Source organism: Scatophagus argus, chromosome 8 (genome assembly GCF_020382885.2).
Source record: "Scatophagus argus isolate fScaArg1 chromosome 8, fScaArg1.pri, whole genome shotgun sequence".
In the NCBI taxonomy this organism is placed as follows: Eukaryota; Metazoa; Chordata; class Actinopteri; family Scatophagidae; genus Scatophagus; species Scatophagus argus.
The window spans coordinates 20,241,291-20,261,079 of record NC_058500.1 but is presented as its reverse complement, the minus strand read 5'-3'; the positions used below and the strand labels follow the sequence as shown (position 1 = coordinate 20,261,079).

The window sequence follows — 19,789 nt, the reverse complement described above, 5'->3', positions numbered from 1 at the left end:
CTCTTAGGCGCTTTGAGCTATTTAGTCTGTCAGTACGACATTTCAAATGGTTGCAGTGGCTTTAAAGAACTACTTAAACACAAACAAAGACAGTGCGTGTACAGCACAAAATCACAGAAAAGTTCCTCCCTTTCTCTTTGGCTACGAATATCTCTAAAGCTTTCATACTGCACATGCATTAACCATCCAAATGTAACGCTTCAGCTCTGCTCCATTCTTGTCATGCCCAATGTGTGGTGAACTAATGTTTGAAGGGGAAAATGAGAAAATTGCATTTGCGTCCTCGTCTTTCATGCTTCTAAGTGAAATTACTTCCCAAGATAATGATGAATGGTCAACTTGTGTGAGCTACTGTGTGTGTGTGCAAATGTGTGCCCGTGTATGTGTATGTGTTTTCATGAATCTTGAAACTGAACATTCCAACATGGGAATTATTTTTTAAGTGTGTAACTGTAAGATATATCATCACTTTAAATCCCCATGAATGATGCTAGGCAAGCACTGGCTAGACCAAAACAACGAAATAAATAAATAAATAAAAAAGTAAAGCATGTCAACACCGACCATCTTCCAAAGTACATAGCAGACAGATGATGGGATTATGCTATCAGGACAACGCGGTGCAATCAAACCGGCAGTCGGCATGTCTATTTAATGCAATAAGCACTCAACCTATGCCTGTGGCTAATTTCATCAAAAGACAAATGCAGCGCTGATGTAGGCTGCATGCATTGGAAGGAAATGACTCAGTGATAAAGTGAGGAAAGTGGAGATGGTAGAAAGTGGAAACAGAGTATGGGGAAAGTGGCAGACAAACTAGACTGATATCACATGGATGAGGCAAAGGAGGGAGTGTGTGACTGAAAAGGTCCGTCAGAGAAAAGAAACATCCATGTTGGCAAACACTGGGATTTGAGTCAGCTCAGCAGCTACCGTTTTGGTGCTGACTCTGAACTCTGACCTACATGTGGATGGGGAAAGATAAAACATAAGTTCCCTATGAGGACACTAATAATGCACTTCCTTTAATACAGAATGCAGGGAAGACGAGTGCTAACACAAGGTTTCAGGAACCAGACCACCTAAAGAGGCCCATCAGAAAGACAAACACCCAGACAGGGACTTCAGATGACGCCACTAAGACAGTACACATCTCCCAGAAACAACATTAGATTTTTGAGCAACTCATTAAAATTCCTTCTTGGCAATGGTTGAATTCAGTGTTATCATCCACTACATTAACCTCTAGAAAGAAACTATTTCAGATAAAGGGTGTGTTTGACGATTTGTAATATACTGAGAGGCCTTGTTGGAAGTGTTGCACACATTACTTGCTGCTCCCTGGTTTCTCTTTACAAAACCAGTCATCAGTCACCATCATGGTCCCAAGATGGTGCAGAAAGAATTTAATTGCTGCTCAGGATCTCACAAACCCTGATGTGTATGTAAAACAACTGAGAGAAACTTGAGAAAGCTTCTCATTGTCTATTCATTGCATTGACACAGGCACAGAAAAGGGGATGGCTTGTAGCTGAGCCTCAGGACCAAAGGTCTTTTGCTAATGAAAGTCTGGATCTGTGAGTGTGTGATGATATGAGTGTGTGGGGAGCAACTTGAGCCTTTCTGTTAGGAGACTATGAGGGAGTGCTCATTACGGACAAGAGCATGTAGGGATAAAACAGTTCAGGCATTTTGCCAAGACTGGAGGTGACTGTATCCCAGCTCTTTTGAAAACCTGCTGATCTTATATAATCATTTGTCAGGATCCCCTTGTGAACGGCATAGCAATGCAGTCCCATTCTTAGAGCCTGGAGAAGCTGGACACTGATGAAGCAAAGAAACTCACTTTCCCATGAAACACTTGGGAACAATGCTGAGCTTCCTGCGTCTGTCCTTAATCAGGTGCCGATTCTTGGTCATCATCATGTGATACAACTTCTCCCCCTTCTCTGCGATCATCACATAGGCATCCCGCTCCATTCCAAGTTTGAGACCTACCAACAAGAGAGAATAACAAGTCAGATACAAGTGGATCCAAGTTACTCTTATCATCAATCGAATGTGAAAACAGTAAGAAAGAGAGCTGAGCTTTTCAAGTGAGCTGACAATTGAGGATGTGAAAGTGGATATAAATGAACAAACAAAATCTCCACCCGACACAGTGACTGTATCGCAACGCAAAGTAAAATGCAGCAGATTCATTACAGGACACAAATTTCAACTTGTTTTTCATAGCTTTCTACACATATCAAAGTCAAAAAAGCAAAGGCTGTCATGGTACTGTTAGAGGAGACAAACAGGGCTTTGCCTGGTCGGCCCGGTAGTGTTCTGGTATTGTGCAGATGGAATGAAGCCAGGAACCGAGCATGGCGGCTCGGCTCTGCCACAAACCCAGATGTTAATCTCGCCTAGACGAAGTTCAGGAGGTCAGTGTGATTTTGATCTTGTTTCTGTGTTGGTTTGTTAACTATTATTCCTCTATTGTAAAGCAGAACATATGAGAGCCCATTGTAAGGCCTGCTGCCACACTAAACCCTCTTCAGTGAGTACAGTGTTTGAGCTGCTTAACCTCATCGTGGGGTTTGATGAACTTCTGAACCAAACTGTGATACTTTTTGACTCGGGGCAACTCAACTCCACTGCACTGCGTCTCCTTAAGCTGCTTAACTCTACTGAGAGGCAGCGCAAGTTCCTGAACAAGACTAGAAACTATTATGATTTATGCTTCACAGTACTCTCTCATATATTTGTGACACCCGGAAGCAGATCTTATCATTGTGCCAGTGAACCTTGCTGACCGGCTGTTCGGGGAATTCACTCATTTAGTAACACTTCTCCTCATCCTTTTGGCTAGAAGATGGTAGGCAACTTTGTTTTTCTTCATGTGATGTTTTTTGGACTACAAATACAAACTGCTGACTTATTATTTCCCCTAATCCAGCTGCATAATGTATCTGCATGCTGGTGGTCTGCTGGCCTTCGGCTGGAGCCTTTGCAGAGACCATCCACAAAATTGAACAGAAGGGGATGTGCGGCAACGGCAGGCATCTTATCAGTTTGGCCTTTGTCACTAGTTCTTTGAGGTTAGCTCAGACACCCAGGATCCTTAATATTTTCTGGCTTTTTATGGTGCCTACTGAAAATAAATATCTTTATACTGCATTACGCAGATATAAGTGTGTTGGGCTGGAAGTCCAACCACTAACAGGGAGCAAAATGGATGCTACAAACAATGTATTAAGTTTCACAGCTAACTCTTGAATCCAGTTTTCCTTTTTAAAGTCTTTGGAGTTCTGCACTGGTGGCTTGTGATGGAGGTGGAGTTGTATTACATTTGACAGCAGCTGGAGTAGACTTAAACAATGAGTGTCATTGAACAACAGACGGAGGTCTGTCCAGACCAGAGGCCCCCCTCAGCCTCTGGTCCAGCTGTCAGAGTTTATCTCGTGCTGCTCCTCGTCTTCCTCCACTCATTTGCACAAGCTAATAACATATCACATTATCTGAGTGTGGCATTTTCCCTAAACTTCCATGAAAACAGTGATAAGACAAAACACCTCCAGCTGGCAGTTGTTGAACAATGAAAGGCTTCTGAGTGGGTTCAGGACCAACACACTGAAGGGCCACAGCGATAAACGATAAAGACCACATTAAACAAGGCGTGTCTGGAAAAGCAATGCAAGAGGGAAGAAAAGTGGGGGAAAAAATCACTGCCAGGATTTATTGTAGTAAAACTTCATCATCATATAGCTGTCTAGACTGTAGTAAAGAGGTTAAGAGAAAGGTAAGCACACTGAGAGCTGAGAATACCACAGGGTGGGTAATAGAAAGGGAAAGTGTGGGGAAATTGGGCACTGTGACTGATCTGGCATCTGTTAGCCTCAGGTCGATTTCCGACGGGTTGAAACTTAACACCCCAAGCTGTAGCACACTCCTCCGTAATTATTCGTACTCTGAAACCCATTTCATCACAGGACCAGACGCTGATAGCATCAAACTCTGCTGTGGATGCTTATTTCACTGTAAAACTAAAAAGACAAATTTATAAATACGTCAATGTACTCGGCCCTGCACTCAGTCACTGCAGCCAAATCGTGTTCAATAGCTTTAGGGGTCCACTGCTAATCAATGCTATCAGGTGACCTGTTGTGTACAGCCCAAAATCTGGTTAAAGCCTGGTTAAAGCCTTTCACACTGTCTACTAACACTAATGCACACAACATAACAAAGACAGATGGCCAGTGCTGAACAGGTGGGAGCACATTTTAAGGCAAAAGAGGGAAGTCGCACAATGGAGGTAAAACAACTTACGGGACAACAAGAATATCAGTTTACATTCCTAATCTCAAATCAGTGAGTGAGGCTAAATACACTTTTGATTTTCTGCACATTACTCTAAAGCTAGTTTCGTGTGTTAAATGTGTCATATGGCTGCAAAACTGCTGAAACTCTATGCGAGACACGAACACTTAGTAGTAAAAATAGATCCAGATTAATTTATGTATGACAATTAAACTTTCTTTCACAAGTATATGCTTTTCTATTTTAGGCATTTGATGCGAGATTCTGTTTTTGGCACATCTGTTATTGCGAATGAAACGTTCGTTTCATCAGTCACTTCCTACAGAGGGTTGTGATTGGCCAAACACCTCCTCTACATGGATTTTTTGGTATGTGAACAGATTGCTGCAGCAGCGTCTGCTTGGTGCACAGGTCAACTGTGCACGTCACATCACCTAAGTCTCAGTTTACAAAACAACGGCAGGCAGCTTGTTCAAGGTGGGACATAACCATAGGACACAAACACTGTATCCAGGTCATAAGCACATCCACAGTCATTACTGAGAGCCAGCTGAGGGAACCTTGATAGCTTGTGAATCTAAGGTGACACTCACATGTAGGGCAACATACAATGGCTGCAACAGCAGAAAAAGTCTCACATCTGCACGACCGCATCTACAAACTGGGAATGCAAAACCGGGAAAATCAGGACAGACACATCACCATACTGGCCACTCTATTTGATTGGAAAGTGATCTTTGGAAATGCAGCTTAGAACTGCAATGAGCGCGCAGCACGAAAGACGGCGACAAAATAAAGAATGAGGATGTTGCAGATCAAGAAAGCAAATAACTTTATATATTTATCTATCCTCTCAAACTGCAGCCTCTTAAATAACCATAGAGCTGAACTAACACCTCTCTATAAGTGAACATCATAACTCTTACAGTTTTAGCTAGCTATACTTAATAAACCGGAAATTGAGTGCATTTCACACAATGATGTACAAAAAAACTGCTCACGTCTGTGGGTTCCCTTGTAAAACATGACTGGTGTTACCATGTCTTTTTAAAGCAATGTTACAAAGAAAAAAAAAGAAAGAATTTTCCATGAAGGGAACTCTAAAATAAAAAGGGACCATTTCTGGTTTTGACTGTCAGCTCCATAAACCAGAAGTGCCATAAAGGTGGCCTTTAAAAAAGCGTTACTCACTCTCTCTCTGCTCCCGTTCCCTCAAGATGGCGTCCAGCCACTTCTGCTTGTCCTCTGCGTTTTTGGCCATGCAGACAAACCACTTGTTTTTTGCTGTGTTGTGGATCTTCCAGCCATTGGTCACTGTGTAGTTGTTGCTGTGATAGTCCGCTGCAGGGCAAATAAATAAACAAACGAATAAGTGATTCATTTTTCAAGAAGGGAGAGGGGTCACTATAAATAAGAGAGTAGGATGAGTATTATGTTAATATGTCAGGCCTATAATGGAATGGCCTTGAGAGTTCAGGGATTTACTTAAAACAAATAATTAAATTAAAATAGTTTAAGTTTACTCCTGAAAATTATCTTTCTGTTACACTCTTTTTTTGGTTGAACTTGTTTTTCTTTCTCCACCCGATATCATGGTCTCTTTAGGCATTTTTCTTGTTGAGAAAATGAGACTAAAAACACACAGACAAACACACTCTCACACACCCACATAAATCATATTAACACTGACCTCAGCAGTAAGTAAAGAAAGTAATGGGTCTAATCAAATTAAAGAGATATTATCATTAAAGTTATCTCTTAAAAGGATTTACTACTTAGCAATGATTTATAAGTTAATTAAAAAAAAAAAAGATAAACATGATGACACCATAAGAGCAGTCAAAGGACATCATTCCACTGACTCAACAAAATCTCATACCCCTTTCTAATTTTATCATCCATTTAGCTGCAGGTGAGCAGCTACTGAATAATGAATGCCCACTGGTAATGGGGTGCATTAGTCTCACACTCAGAGGTCATATAAATAGATCAGATACTTCAGGCCCCACAGGGAGCAGCTCCTGCTGATCTAGGAGGGCAGGGAATTGGGTTGGGAGACACATACAACTGTGCTGAGTCTCTTTTTAGCCACTAGACAGAAAAGATGGATTCTAGCAAAATCTTATACAAGCACACATGCTGAGATCTGGTAAAGTGACATATCTCAAGACAGAAACCAGCATAAGACGAGGACATAAGATGGGTACATTTTTCAGTTTTGTAAAGAGTTTCTACTCAGTTCACAGTAAATTAAGTCATTAAGTAAAAGGTTGCTATTTAAGTCAGCCTCTTTAAAAGAGTGACAAAGTTTTAGAAAAATCTGCATAGTTTATGAAATCTATATCTATTCATATCTTAAACACTTGGTTATCAGATAATCTGTATTCTGGTTGTTTACATATGTACACATTTTCAGTATGGGACCCCTGAGCTCTGTGAATAAGGCATGTTTTTCTTTGTGGTTTCCCCTTCAGAAGCCAGAATGTGACAGCCTGCAGCAACATTCAGAAAAAAAAGGTCATGTGAGCTTGCAAAATATTCTGCCAGCACAGAAAAGAAAAAAAGAGGAAACATGTGAGTGAGAGAGAGAGAGAGAGAGAGAGAGAGAGAGAGGAAGACAAAGTGTTCTACACAGCAGACAAGCTGTACCAAGCTCAGCGTGAACAAACCACAATAGCAACATCAGCCGAGTGACAGCGGTATCACGACAAGCCCACAGACGAGTCGTTTATGCTTGGAACCATATCTAAACCGATAGAAGAGCGCACAGAGCTTGTCACCTTGCTCAGGGTCGCTTCTGCACTTTGATTGTATCAACATCTTAAGCCATTACTGAATAACTGACATAAAAGGTGATACATGAGGTTGCAAGCTACATCCTGTTTGAAACTAGGTGCAAATGTGATACTCCACCCAAACTGTCAACACGTACCTGGTTCATTAGCAACCATCAGTTTCTAAACAGCACATTTTTATGAACTATAATATGAAATAAAAAACTGAGGTACACTGAGGTAGATTAAAAGCAGTAATTATTAGGTTTGTTGTAAAAATATATATAATATATTTTAATATTACTTGGGATATCAAAGAGCTTGAGCAACATTGCAGTTATATCACAAATAACAAGGGACTCATGGCAAATAACACAAATGCTCCAGAAGAGTTTTATGAATGGACATATAGACACCAAAGGTAACGCTGCTGGGCAAACACAAACCTGTTCCATCTTCCACATTTTCCACCTCCATCACCTCAGTGTTGATTCGGCCTCTGAACACATAGAGGGGCCCGTTGATAGACTTGGTCCTCTTGGTGGACTTCTTTCCAGAAACTCTAGGAAATGGGACGACACTGTGGTTACACACAGCAGGGAAAACATCCGTTGATGCCAGTGCCACAGTAAGAAAAGAACTTGTGTCTGTAACACATGCGCATTCATTCATTCGTAGCTATGGGAGCAGCAAACACATGTAGTTGTTTCTGTTCAGCTTTCACACTAAAAACCTGCATAAATTGGCAGAAATGTGGACATTTGCTCCAATTTTCCATGTCTAGCTTCATTCTCATAGTCAGCCAGTTAAAAGATTTTTAAATGCTTTTGCGTCCCTCTTGTTCCCCTTTGACACGCTGCTGTGGTAGCTGCTGTACAGCGATGCGGAAGTTGCTTTTCTCACCTGGATTTCCTCTTGCAGTAAACCAAGAGGTTATCAAACAAGAAGAACACACGTTCCTGGATATTGCCTGCTGAGATTTTAAGGAGATTTCCATGAAGCAGCAACTCTGTGCAAATATCTGTCAGGTTGGTTCCCTGAAGAAAAAACAAAGATTGAAAAAGACATTAGCTACTGACGCCATCACTGTAACCATCTGAAGATGGCAGTTTTATCCATCATGCATGGGGCCATTTGTCATTTATGGACTCTTCATGCTGATGTGCTGCAACCATACTTTATTTGAGCAGGGCGTGGAAAATCTGATAGTGCTCTCAGTCTAAACTGGAGAGCAGCAAAGAAAATATTGTTGTCTGTACCAAAACTTGGAGAGTTCACAACCTTAGTGAAACAATATGAAATTCAACTTTGACATTATGAACAATGTTTTCATTCCACCGTCTGTGATAGAAAGGCATAAACACAGCTGTCCCACACCCATCTCCGCTGTAAAACTGTAAAGTATTCACTGCCAGGAGTGTGCTGCAATCACTGAACTTGTGACAAGTAACACCCACCAAGTAAAACTTTCTGCACTGAGTTGCTGTCAACACATAGTGGCTGGAGAGCTTCCCAACATTACTGCAGGATACAACGCTGCAGTAAAGTGTTGGATAATTGGAAGAACAAAACACAAAAGTGGCAGGACAGCCTCACAAAACTGTTACCCTGACCTACAAATAATTTCCTGCGGGACTCCTGTTTTGGGAACAAACAAAGCTTGTGATTGTTTCTTCTCTCGGGATGAAAACACATGTACACACAACCTGAAAAATACATAAAAGTACAGCTGCACATGGAACTGCTTTTGCCTTATTCTGATCCCTGCAGTGACAACTGATCAAACCGTCTGTACCTCTGTCATGGCAAAGGAAAATTACAAAATTGTGATATAAAAGTCAAGACAAGTCCACTGCACTTATTCAGGAAGACATATTCTGTTACTCTATAGCCCACTGCCTTCACAGGATGTGATCAAGACTTTCTAAAAGCCATTTCTTGTCAGCTATGAAACCCACCACAACCTGCTGAGACTGAAAGAACTGTTTTTCTTCATGAAACTCTGCAATGACCAAAGACAAAATCCACACACCCTGGTTTTTTGCAGTCAACACATTGCGAAAGCTAAAACAAAAAAGAATGTTTCTCTGTTCAACATATTTGGCACATTTTTTGAACGACTGAATTGACTTCTTTTATTGAAGCTGAATTAAGAAAATTGATATTTAGAAAAGTGGTATATAAACCTTTCAGTCTTTGTTAATCAGCATGTTGGCATAAATTTGGATCTGTTAAAAACAAGATGTCTTGCTGATAGACCAGAGCATGGTATCTAATGTTCACATTTGAAAGTGGCTGAGCTTCAGGACCAATTACTAGCATTATGTAGGCTTGATTACTTTTAGAAATTCAGAGTTTTCACATTTCCAACTAGGGAACAGAAACTGCTTTCACAGATACAGATACATGCATGAGCAACCATGCACTTACATGTTCCTTCCCAAGTTGCGAATGACGGAAGGAAACAATTTCTTATCATCAAAAAACCAAAGACATGCTACAGGGTTTAATTTAACATGGGTAACTTTCTAGGATCCATGAGCTGCACTACAGACACACGCTGTTCACCTAAGCTGTCAAAACAGGGATGCTAAAACATAAACTAAAGTAACTCAGTTAAAATACATCTCATTACTCATTGTTAACGGATCATTCTCCTCCAAATCATCTGGAACTAAACACACCCATGTGTGGGCAACCCCCCCCCCATGACTTGCACTCATCAACACCCCCCCCAACACACACACACACACACACACACACATCCCCACAGGCACACACATAGACATCAGATTTGGACTTCACTGTTGTCTTTGATGTTTCGGACATGGTTTCACCAGTGTGCCATGGAAACCCCCTACTGGCCACACTCTCACTCCAGCGTCCATAATTGATTCCCATGAGCTTGTATTTACGATAGATGTTCATCATTCCTGAGTTCCTAAAGAGAAAAATGATTCTCTGAGCTTTTCTTAAGGTGAATGCCGAAGGGGTTTGGGTAGGGGATCGCATTTCAGGCGATCAATTCATCCCTGTGTTAACTGCACTGAGCAGAGGTGGGGGTGGACATGAGAGTGTGTAGGAGAGAATGAGAATTCAGAGGGCATGCTCGTACCTATGGGCGCACATGTCTTGCGGTGTGTATTTCGTTGCTTTCCTGCATTTATAGCGTATGTGTAAACATAGAGGTGTACTGCATGTGTGTGTATGCGTGTATAAGCATAGTGTATCTAAGAAGCGGTAATGCATCTGGGCCTGAATCGGCACTACTGGCGTCCTCTTCCATTAGGGCTGGAGGTGATTAGCCCAGAGAGTGGCTGGAAAAGGGCAAGAAGAGCGAGACTAATGCTGTAAGGCTGAGGGATTGCCGATGGGTGGGGGAGGGGGGCAGGGTCAGGTTGAAGTGTCTTTCAGAGCTCCGACTGAGTTGTTCAGAGGAAGAGACAGAGAAACTGCATGTCTTGTTATTGTTTAAGTTTTTCCTGTGAATGACTTAGATATGCATCGGAGAATCTTTTATAGTTTTGCTTGAAAAATCACAATTCTGATCTTATCAAAATTGGTAGGGGCATCCTGGTGGTTAATGCACAGACCATTCAATAGAAATAAGCACACAGTTGATTATTCACCAGAGGAGGAACCAGAAAACATTCTGCATGGTCTTTCACTGTCAGTACACCCAAGCTTGTTTTTTTCCTATGGTGGTGAACAATTATCAGGGTTAAATGGTGACATTTTTCCAAGGGAAAGAGAGAAAAGGGGTCTGTTTTGGCAAGTAGATAGTGGGATGTTGCAGTGGGGCCCACTCTTTGGTTCCATTCCTCAACTTTCTTCCTTTCCCCCCTTCAAATGTCCCCTCATATAACCCTCTCGGTGCATGTGGGACTAGAGTTCTGCTTCCTATGTCTCTTCTGATTGGGCAGTATGCCTGTTGGCATCACCCTTGGCACCCTGTGTGGGTGGATTGTCCCATTGGTGCCCGCTAAGACAAGGCCTCTGTTGTGGTGGGTGAGGGAGGCATGAAAAATGCACTGGACCCTTCACTCGGCTCCCAAGCCCCATCGGTGGCCCCTGTGCTCAGAGCGGTGATTTGGCTGCAATAGCGCTCAAGACAGATGGTGATTGAGGTGGTCGGGGCATTTCTAAAATAAGTTTTTGTCGTGGTGAGATTACAGGATTTTTGTTTCTCTCTTTTGCAGAATTTTCACTCTGTCTTCTTTGCTCTCACCTCCCAGCCCTCAATGTGGGACTGCAACTGTTCCAGAGCCTCCAGTTTCTCCATTTGCCTCTTGGTCTCATTGATGTTGGAGCAAACAGCCTTCATGGCCTGCAGAGCCTCTTCCACTGCTGGATAGTCAGCGTGCTTCTTTGGGGTCCGCTTAAGCAGTTCCTAGGTTGGGGAAAGAAGAAGTAGGCAGGGTTTTTAAATACTGTATATATTGTAGAATTTTCAAAAGCAGGCACATTCACAAAACACAACAGTTTTAAAGGAGCTTTAAGTATTCTGTGACCTTTAGCGACAACACCTCTTCTGTACCCAAACCTGACACACTGCAGTCAGAAACAGAGTACTTGTAGGTGGGGGAAACAGCTCCTTGAAATGCCAGCGGGTTTTGTTTTTTGTTTGAAAATGCCTGGTCTGATAATATATAATGAGTCACTGGTATTGATCTACATACACTGTTTTCACATAGGGAGGTTTCTGATGTTAGCCATTTGTACAGTACCTTCAACAGTAGAGGGTACTTGCAGATCCTTTGAATGGGGGTGAGAAGGTAGCCCTCGAGGGGAACATCTGTGCTTTTCTTCCCTCCGAGCAGCATACAGTGCTGAAGAAGAATTGCAAAACAAACATTATCTTACACAGATGTACACTGAGACACACTAAATATTTAATAAATGAAGGATTATGTGTACAATCTGCTTGAAATGCAAAGGGTATACAATAAGAGCTAATGAAAGTGTGCATGAATACGCTGAAAAGCTCTTGATTTTTTAGCAATAATTGCACGTTAAACACTTATATTCCTAAACAAAAGTGAAAAAAAGAAGTGAGAAGAAAATGTGCCAATGAAGCTAGCTTTATCTGTACACACATTCACTTCTTAGCAAAGTTTCCATAGTAAGCAAATCTTTACTTCGAGTTACTAGTGAAAATAATTAAAATGAACACACTGAAAACAAAAAAATATATTTTTTTCAATTATTCCCCCATTAGGTGTTGTTTTTCTAAAGTGCATCTTGTTTCAGTTAAAGAGTCAAAGAATCTATTTACCTTTTCCATACTGACAACATAAAAATTTTAGAAATGTTTATTATCTGAGCCACCACCTGTCTGTGAAACTAGAGCATATGCAGCTGTTTCAATTGCTGTCTCATGTCAGCAATAAGCAGACTTTAATTGACTACTGTTGCCATTTCCATTCAGTCACATTCTGTTGCACCGGCAGGTCCAGGTGCAGTAGAATATTATATTTTTGTCTGGGAGTAAAGTCTTAGGTGCGGTGCATTTCCATATGTTCACTGCTTTTATAATAATAAAAAAAGTGAAATTATGGAGCAAATGTGTTGTCATTTAGAACACACAGAATGCACGTGATTTGACTCTCTCAAAATGTCAATTTAGTGTGTGTTGTGGCTTGTTTTCTGAACTTCCTTTAAATTGCATAATTTCTGCAGGGCTCTGCTTCTTGACTCGCACATTAAATTGTTCAAATCCCAACAATGTAAGCACTGAATCTGTTACCCTAATTTTTTTTAGCAATGTTTCATTGAATTGCAGTGTACAGAACTACTACTGTCACTTTTGCTATTATTTTATTAATTAATGTAATCACATGGTTCGTTGACCATTGTGATCTCTGTGCAAAGGCTGAGTTTTGATACATCCAAAAATAAAAAAAAAACTTCAATGTCATTTTTAAGGTGGCTTGTTTGGACATCTGTATATGTGTAACTATACTACATTTCCTCAACCATGCCACTGAAAACTCTCCAAAATATCCAAGCTTTTCAACATAAGGATCACTGAGAAACCTCTAAAGTGCCCTCTCATTCCCCAAGAGATTTGGGCTTTAAGAAACCAGCTGAAAGGAGAGGGTTTTCTTCAGAAGGGGGGCAACTTTACAGTTACAGTTATGGTTTCTCTACACCTTGTATTTTGCAGGAGTGCAGCCTGTCAGTATGCTATGAGCTCATGGGATGGGATGAAAGATCAAAAGCAGCCATGCAGATAAACCATCTGAGTGTTCTCCAGTGGGAAAGAAGGCAGGAGATCAGTTTAGAGCATTATAATCATGGTGATTCTTCAACTCCGCACAGAGTGGGAGAGGATAGTGTGTGTTTATGTAGTTTGTGTACTGCACAATTCTGGGAGTCCACAAATTAATACTAATTTATTTCTCTCTCTCTCTCTCTCTCTCTCTCTCTCTCTCGCTCTCACACACACACACATTTCTATCTAAATCATCCCCAACATCCTTTTCTTCTTTCCTCTCATCTTCTGCTTTTTTGTAATCTGTAATCAGCCTAAAGCCTAAACTCCCTCTGCTCTTCACTCTGACCTCCTTTTCTTTCACTTCACTTCTCTCTTCTTTTCCAAGGCAATTAAAACTTTAAGTCTGTACACAAATTCAGAAGCTCTCTTCATCGCGTGATTCAATTAGCATAAAAGTAATTTAATACAGAAAAAAATCCACTGGAATTGAACACAGTTGAAGAGAATCCAATGCAAACTATATTGCCAGTTATTACTATAACAACAACTTGCAATGATCACAGTTTCATGAATGCATAGAAATTCTTTCTGTATTCCCTGCTATTCTGCAAAAGAACACCATTTTCTTTGCAAGTCAACATTTCTCAAACAGACAATGCTTTGTATTTTTTCTCCCTAATTTCTAGTTTCTATTTTGTTCATGGTTGCTACACAGAGCAAAAGAGCTAGTCCAATATTTGAGATTACACTGAGCAGACAACAGCTTTAATACATAACCAGATGTTGTGTAGCGATTTTATTTTGGAAGCATCAACACCACATAAGACCTAACCAATCACTGCATGACGGGGCCAGAGGAAGCAAAAAGCCAAAGCACACAGCAACACTTTGCTCCCACTGTTTCCAGTCCTGTGGATCAGAATAATGCCATGGAAGCAAACCATGAGGCAGCAACGAACGCACGGGCTCAGATCTCTTGGCCAAACCTAAAAAGCTGCCAACACTCCACAGCTGGCTGGCCCAGAATCTGCAGATGATTTCATTGGTTAGGTCCCCCGCTCAAAGGCCCTGTCGCCATTCTAAGTTCATTGTCCCAGGCCCAAGGGTTTGGGTGTCAAAACACAGAAACAGCTGGCAGCGGAAACACTACAAGAGCGACACAAAAGTGACCTTGGTGGTGGTTTCATCCTGTCCCGGCAGGAAGAACCCTCTGACCTCATTGTAGTTTCAGCCCTTTATTCAAGTGTTAACATGGAAATGAAGGTGAATGATGGAAGGAAAAGGAGGAGGAGGAATACGCACAGATGACAGAAAACAAAATAAGCAAGAAAAGACTCATGGGAGGAAAGAAATGTAGGGCAAAGGAAGAAGGTGGAAAAGAAAGAAAATAAGGTGAGGGGACAAACACAAATCTGACCACAACTAGAGAAAAGGATGCATAACACTCATGTGACATGAAACATACTGAAAACATGGAGAATCTTTTTTACCTATATAATAAAGTGGAGAAAAACCAGGAGTCATAGTGGGAGGAGGTAAGAGAAAAATGTCGAAAAAAAATGATCTGAGGACTGCACAAGCAATGTAAAGAAAAGATAAGATAAGCAATGCAGAGGAGCTGTGGTGACTTACCAGCAGGTAGGTTCTGATGTTGGGGATCTTGTTTAGCTCCATGAGAAGTCGCAAGGCCTTCTCATGGTTACTGCAGTACTCGCCATACACTGAAAAACTCTCCCTCTGCAAAACAGGAGAAAAACTCAGGTCAGGATTGCAGAACAGGGACTTGGCACCATATTTTACTGGCTACTTGTTAGGTTCAAGGAATCTACTGAGACAACTGACAAGAGGAATACTGACAGAAATTGGGCAGAAGGGTTCAGTTACCACAGTCTAATGCAATTCAGTTGTACTGTATGAAGTAAAGTGGTGGTTAACTGCACCTCCGCAGTTGTCATTGCTTATTAATCCTAGTAACAGAAATGTTGGCTTTTGCTATGCCAGCCTGTTGCTAGAGTGAAACTTCAACAATGTTCAGACAGAACTACTGAAAGAATACTGACATGACTCACTGTCATTAACCTTTTTAAATTGATCTGTACTAGTCTTCATTGGCATCATTTGTCACACTTCTCTTTTCCAAAGTAATCTACATCATAGTGGACAAAAAAGCAGGCCAACATAGAACGCTTTGTCTTTTTCCTGAGTGATAGCATCACACAGTTCAAAAAGACAAAACAACCCTAAACTAATACAGGGGCATTTGTCAAGCTGCCACTCAGTTTTCTTTACAATATGTAATATGACACCTGGACAAATTAAACTGCTGCAACATTTAATGTATTATTCATGCAGCATACTGTATTACTACTACTACATACTGATAACAATGAACACACAGTATCACAGCTGCAGTTGAATTTATACCCTGGAGCTTATCGAAGCCTATTGTGTATTCTTAACTACGCGACAGTAATTGGGATGTGAAACCATGTGCATGGTGCCTGAGCTTGAGGTCGAGAAACTGAAACCGTCATTTGAAACAGCGTTGTAAGTGAAATCTAAAACTGCAGGTGCTCACACTCCGCTTTCAACCTTAACTGAAATATTACTGCCCTGCAGCTCTGCATGTAAAGGTGGCCTGGCCAAAGCACTAAAAAGGGAATAACTAATATTCAGTCATTTAAATCAATCATGGGAAACAGCTTGAGAAACTTTGAATAAGTTGATTCAAAGATGCAAAGCTTCTCAGAATGATCAGCTACATCAGCACCTTACAACAAAAAAAAAACACAAATAGTTACCAAACCGGCAAACTGTTATGGCACAGATGTGGAAAATAATGATCCTCCCACACACAATCTTGCAGGATGTCACTGCTGAGTGCATGTGTGTTTGTATCTGTTTTACACAGTAACCCGGCAATGGTGACAGAAGCAGTCAAACAAAGCTTGCAGCGCTTTTTACAGAACTCTGCATCTCTGCTCAGTCCCATTGCCTGGACCAGAAAGGTGAAAATCATTTGTTGATGTGTAGCACAAGGGAGCAGCACAATGTAAATGATGGGTAGTTCTTAACCACAAAGGCAGGCAATAGCCAAAACACACCCAAAGCCACGTTTGGCAGGGGATTCCAGTCCAAAGCACCACCGGGAGCAACAGCTGGGCAGGCATATGGTGTGAAACCCCACACACAGTCAAACTGAGTTAATACAATACACAGACAGTAGAAGAGACCACGGGAGAGTCAAGACTTGTAACTGTGCATGTACCACTTTAGTCTATCTGGTTGGGTGTACACGTACAAGCTAATTCTTCATATTTATAATAGTATAAAAAAGACAACATACTCTAAATGTTCTGAATACTTCAGCCCATCAACTCAGAACTACAATTTTGAGTTACTTGTACTTTAATTGAGTATTTAGATTTTCTGCAACATGATATTTCCACTCCATTACATTTTGGAGGCAAACACTGCACTTCTTATTCCAATACATTCAATTGGTAACTTTAGTTACTAGTTACAACATTGATGTAGCATCTTGCAATGTTGCTGTACTGAAAACCACATTAGAAAACTGACATTGTGCTTTATGAAGCAGTTGTCATGATTTCACACAATTTGTAGGGTTAAAACATGAACAAATCACAGGATGGTCTTTGAAAGTCTGGTTACACTGAGCAACACATAAAAACCTCTCCTGTGGCGATTCATGAAACCAGTAAACAGAATAAATCTGCCTGTCTGCTACACTCAATTGCAAAAACTACACTGAACATGATCACGCTGTGAAATACACCAGTAAACAGGATGATATGTTCCTATGAGTCAGTAACCCAAACAACTTGTGGGGGTTTCTTACACCTGAACTAAGTTGTTTCGGTCTATATTAAAAAGAGTACATCAAAAAATACCATTACCAACTCGTGACTTGAGCAAGTTGAATATTAAAGGAGCGTTTAGGCACACATAAATGTAGCCAGAGAATATCAGTTTACAGATACATACTCCTGGACATAGAGGCACTTCGGTAGGTGAACCTGAAAACAGCATGCCTTTCTGTAGCTATGTTTACAACCCAAGTCCACTCTAAGGCATTTCCTTTTCTCAGGTATCAACAACTACATAGTTTATTCAAGCACACCAAGATGTCCTTCCAGGGCCAAAACGTGAAGGCCAATCTAAAACATCAGGACTGCTGTGAAAGACTGAAAGACATCAGTTTTGCCCAGAATAGCTCAAAGACTTGGGTTGTCGTTTTGATAAACTTAAGTCTTTATTTGAATTCTTCGTCAGTGGAATGTTATTCTGGAGGCTAGATGAGAGGGGAGTATCACACGCGAAGAAGCACACAGTGTCAGAGCATAATGGGCGTAGTTCAGAAAGTGCATAATAACATGACTGTTGCTTCTTGCACAGCACTCAAGTATACATTCCCAGAAATAGAGCAAATATTGATGTCTCTGATTACTCCTCTAACATGAGTCACTGTTTCACCTTTGCAGAGTTTGAATAATCTCATGCACACTGTGATTTTGAAACGAAGGCTTAAACATCTCTGTGTGCGTTGGTCAGTTGAATATGACCCATTCCACAGTTTTTCTACAGATTAGTAAGAAAAAGACTGCAAAACATCTTACACTCATCAATAGTGTTGAAGAACCATCCTAATACTGCTTCAATAGAGTTACCATGAAAGCTGTGGTTATTTTAATACAAGACTGGTGCACTTAATTTTTAACATCTGCAGCCTCCCAAGCCATCTCATCAACATCTGACTTTGAATAGCAATGAATCTTTCCATTTAACTGTGAGTGGCAGACAGTCTTATGGAACAATGCGGAAGGTTAATCAAACCCCGGTCATGGTGTTGACCTCTGATCGAGGTCAAGGGCTATGCCTGGAGGGTGCCAGACAGGGCCAGCCGATTGGCTGAGAGGTGTCACTATTGAAGGAGACAAAGGTCATGGGCTGGAGAGGGAATTGTAATGGATATGCACAGTAACACTTTGCTTTCAGTCCCAATCCACAACATATCTTTTTTACACTTTACATTTTGGAAAATATCCTTTAATAGTTTTTGGACAGCAACAGAGATCTATGGGACAGATAAATTAGCCGTATCAGAGGTTTGCTACCAAGGGTAGAATCTCTTTATTATTGGTTTTGTTCTCCTTATGGGATGCAGTACCAGATAGATACGGAATATATGTGTCAGCCTTCTAATTTAAAACATTCATCAAATTCATCAAAAATGCCAGATACAATCTGGTTGAAGTATTTTCTGCTTTTATGATTTGGTGTCTGCTTTTTACATCACCTAGTAATCAGTTGAACAGGAATTTAGTAAGTTAAACTTAGCATATTACTGATATGGTGAGATTTATTGGGCTCGGCTTCATCACTATGACTCATCATCATACCTGAAATTGATATCCAGTACTGGTTTGAGTCATAAAGGTTTCCTTCCTGTGATGACACTGAGGTAGACTTGAAGTGAACTGAAATTTTGAAGAAGCTGAGGCTATTCCTTCCATTGATTCAGTTAGAAATCTAAGCACCTGCAGCCTCCCTATAACCCATCCAGTCTGACCTCTATATCTCCCAGTCTGACCACAGAGTGATGGAAAAAAAACAGGTTTGGCTCCTTTAATCAATTCTCCACCCTGACACTTGGCCTGACAGACTGAATGACCATAACGCCTCACACATGTGTGAAGGTACAGTTTGATGAGCCAAATCGCCAGCCATCCACAGATGTACTGAACTGAATTCATGCTGACAGCAGGCAGCTGATATATTACCACTATTGAGAGGTGGTGTGGTTCATGGTTTTAGATATAAAGACATTTCTGAGAGGCAGAAATGACCTCAGTGGTTCAGTTTAATCTTAACAGAGCCAAAGAGCTGCAGATTCTTTGCTCCAATATTAAATTGAGTCAAGTGAAAAAACAAGGGGCAGAAACATGTGGGTTTACTGGCTCTCCAACAATGAGATTTTTGTTTTTTGTCTTTCAGAAACTAAACTTTGAATCAAGTGGTGTCCTGCACTGACCTGTAGGCTGATGGAGTGAACTGATAGTAGGGAGGAATACCTAGCTACCCAATACCTGGCTACCCACTTTCACAGAGTCCCCACAGAGTTCCTCAGTGAAAGTGAACTGACAATAGTTTATCAGAGCGATACAAACAGAGAGACAGAGAGAGAGAAGGAGTTTGAGAGTGAGTGCTACCAGCACATGCATTGTCCCCTCACTGAGTGACACACCATCTCTTCCTCCCCGGACACAGACCCTTCTTTGTTTGTTCCCCGGGGCCAAACGAGTTCAAACAGAAAAGAGAGGAGCACAGGGGTTGTGGGGAGCGGGGGGGTTATTAGACCAGAGAGGAATCTCTGGATGGAGGGATGGAGGGGTTTAAAAGAAAGAGCTGGCAGAGACAGTGACCTGCACAGACTGATGAAGAGAGGTGGAGGGAAAAGAGACTCTTTTGCCCT

General features: G+C 41.2%; 1 protein-coding gene across 1 annotated transcript in view; it reads right to left on the bottom strand.

The window, feature by feature from the left end:
- The window catches only part of prex1 (phosphatidylinositol-3,4,5-trisphosphate-dependent Rac exchange factor 1), a 73,698-nt gene that overhangs the window by 35,628 nt on the left and 18,281 nt on the right, over positions 1-19,789 (bottom strand). Inside the window, exons 4-10 of the mRNA XM_046398227.1 lie at positions 14,926-15,030; positions 11,804-11,905; positions 11,305-11,466; positions 7,980-8,113; positions 7,523-7,638; positions 5,494-5,643; positions 1,847-1,994 (exon numbers count right to left, since the gene is read on the bottom strand). Coding sequence (XP_046254183.1) covers positions 1,847-1,994; positions 5,494-5,643; positions 7,523-7,638; positions 7,980-8,113; positions 11,305-11,466; positions 11,804-11,905; positions 14,926-15,030 — 917 coding nt within the window. The remainder of the gene's footprint in view (positions 1-1,846; positions 1,995-5,493; positions 5,644-7,522; positions 7,639-7,979; positions 8,114-11,304; positions 11,467-11,803; positions 11,906-14,925; positions 15,031-19,789) is intronic.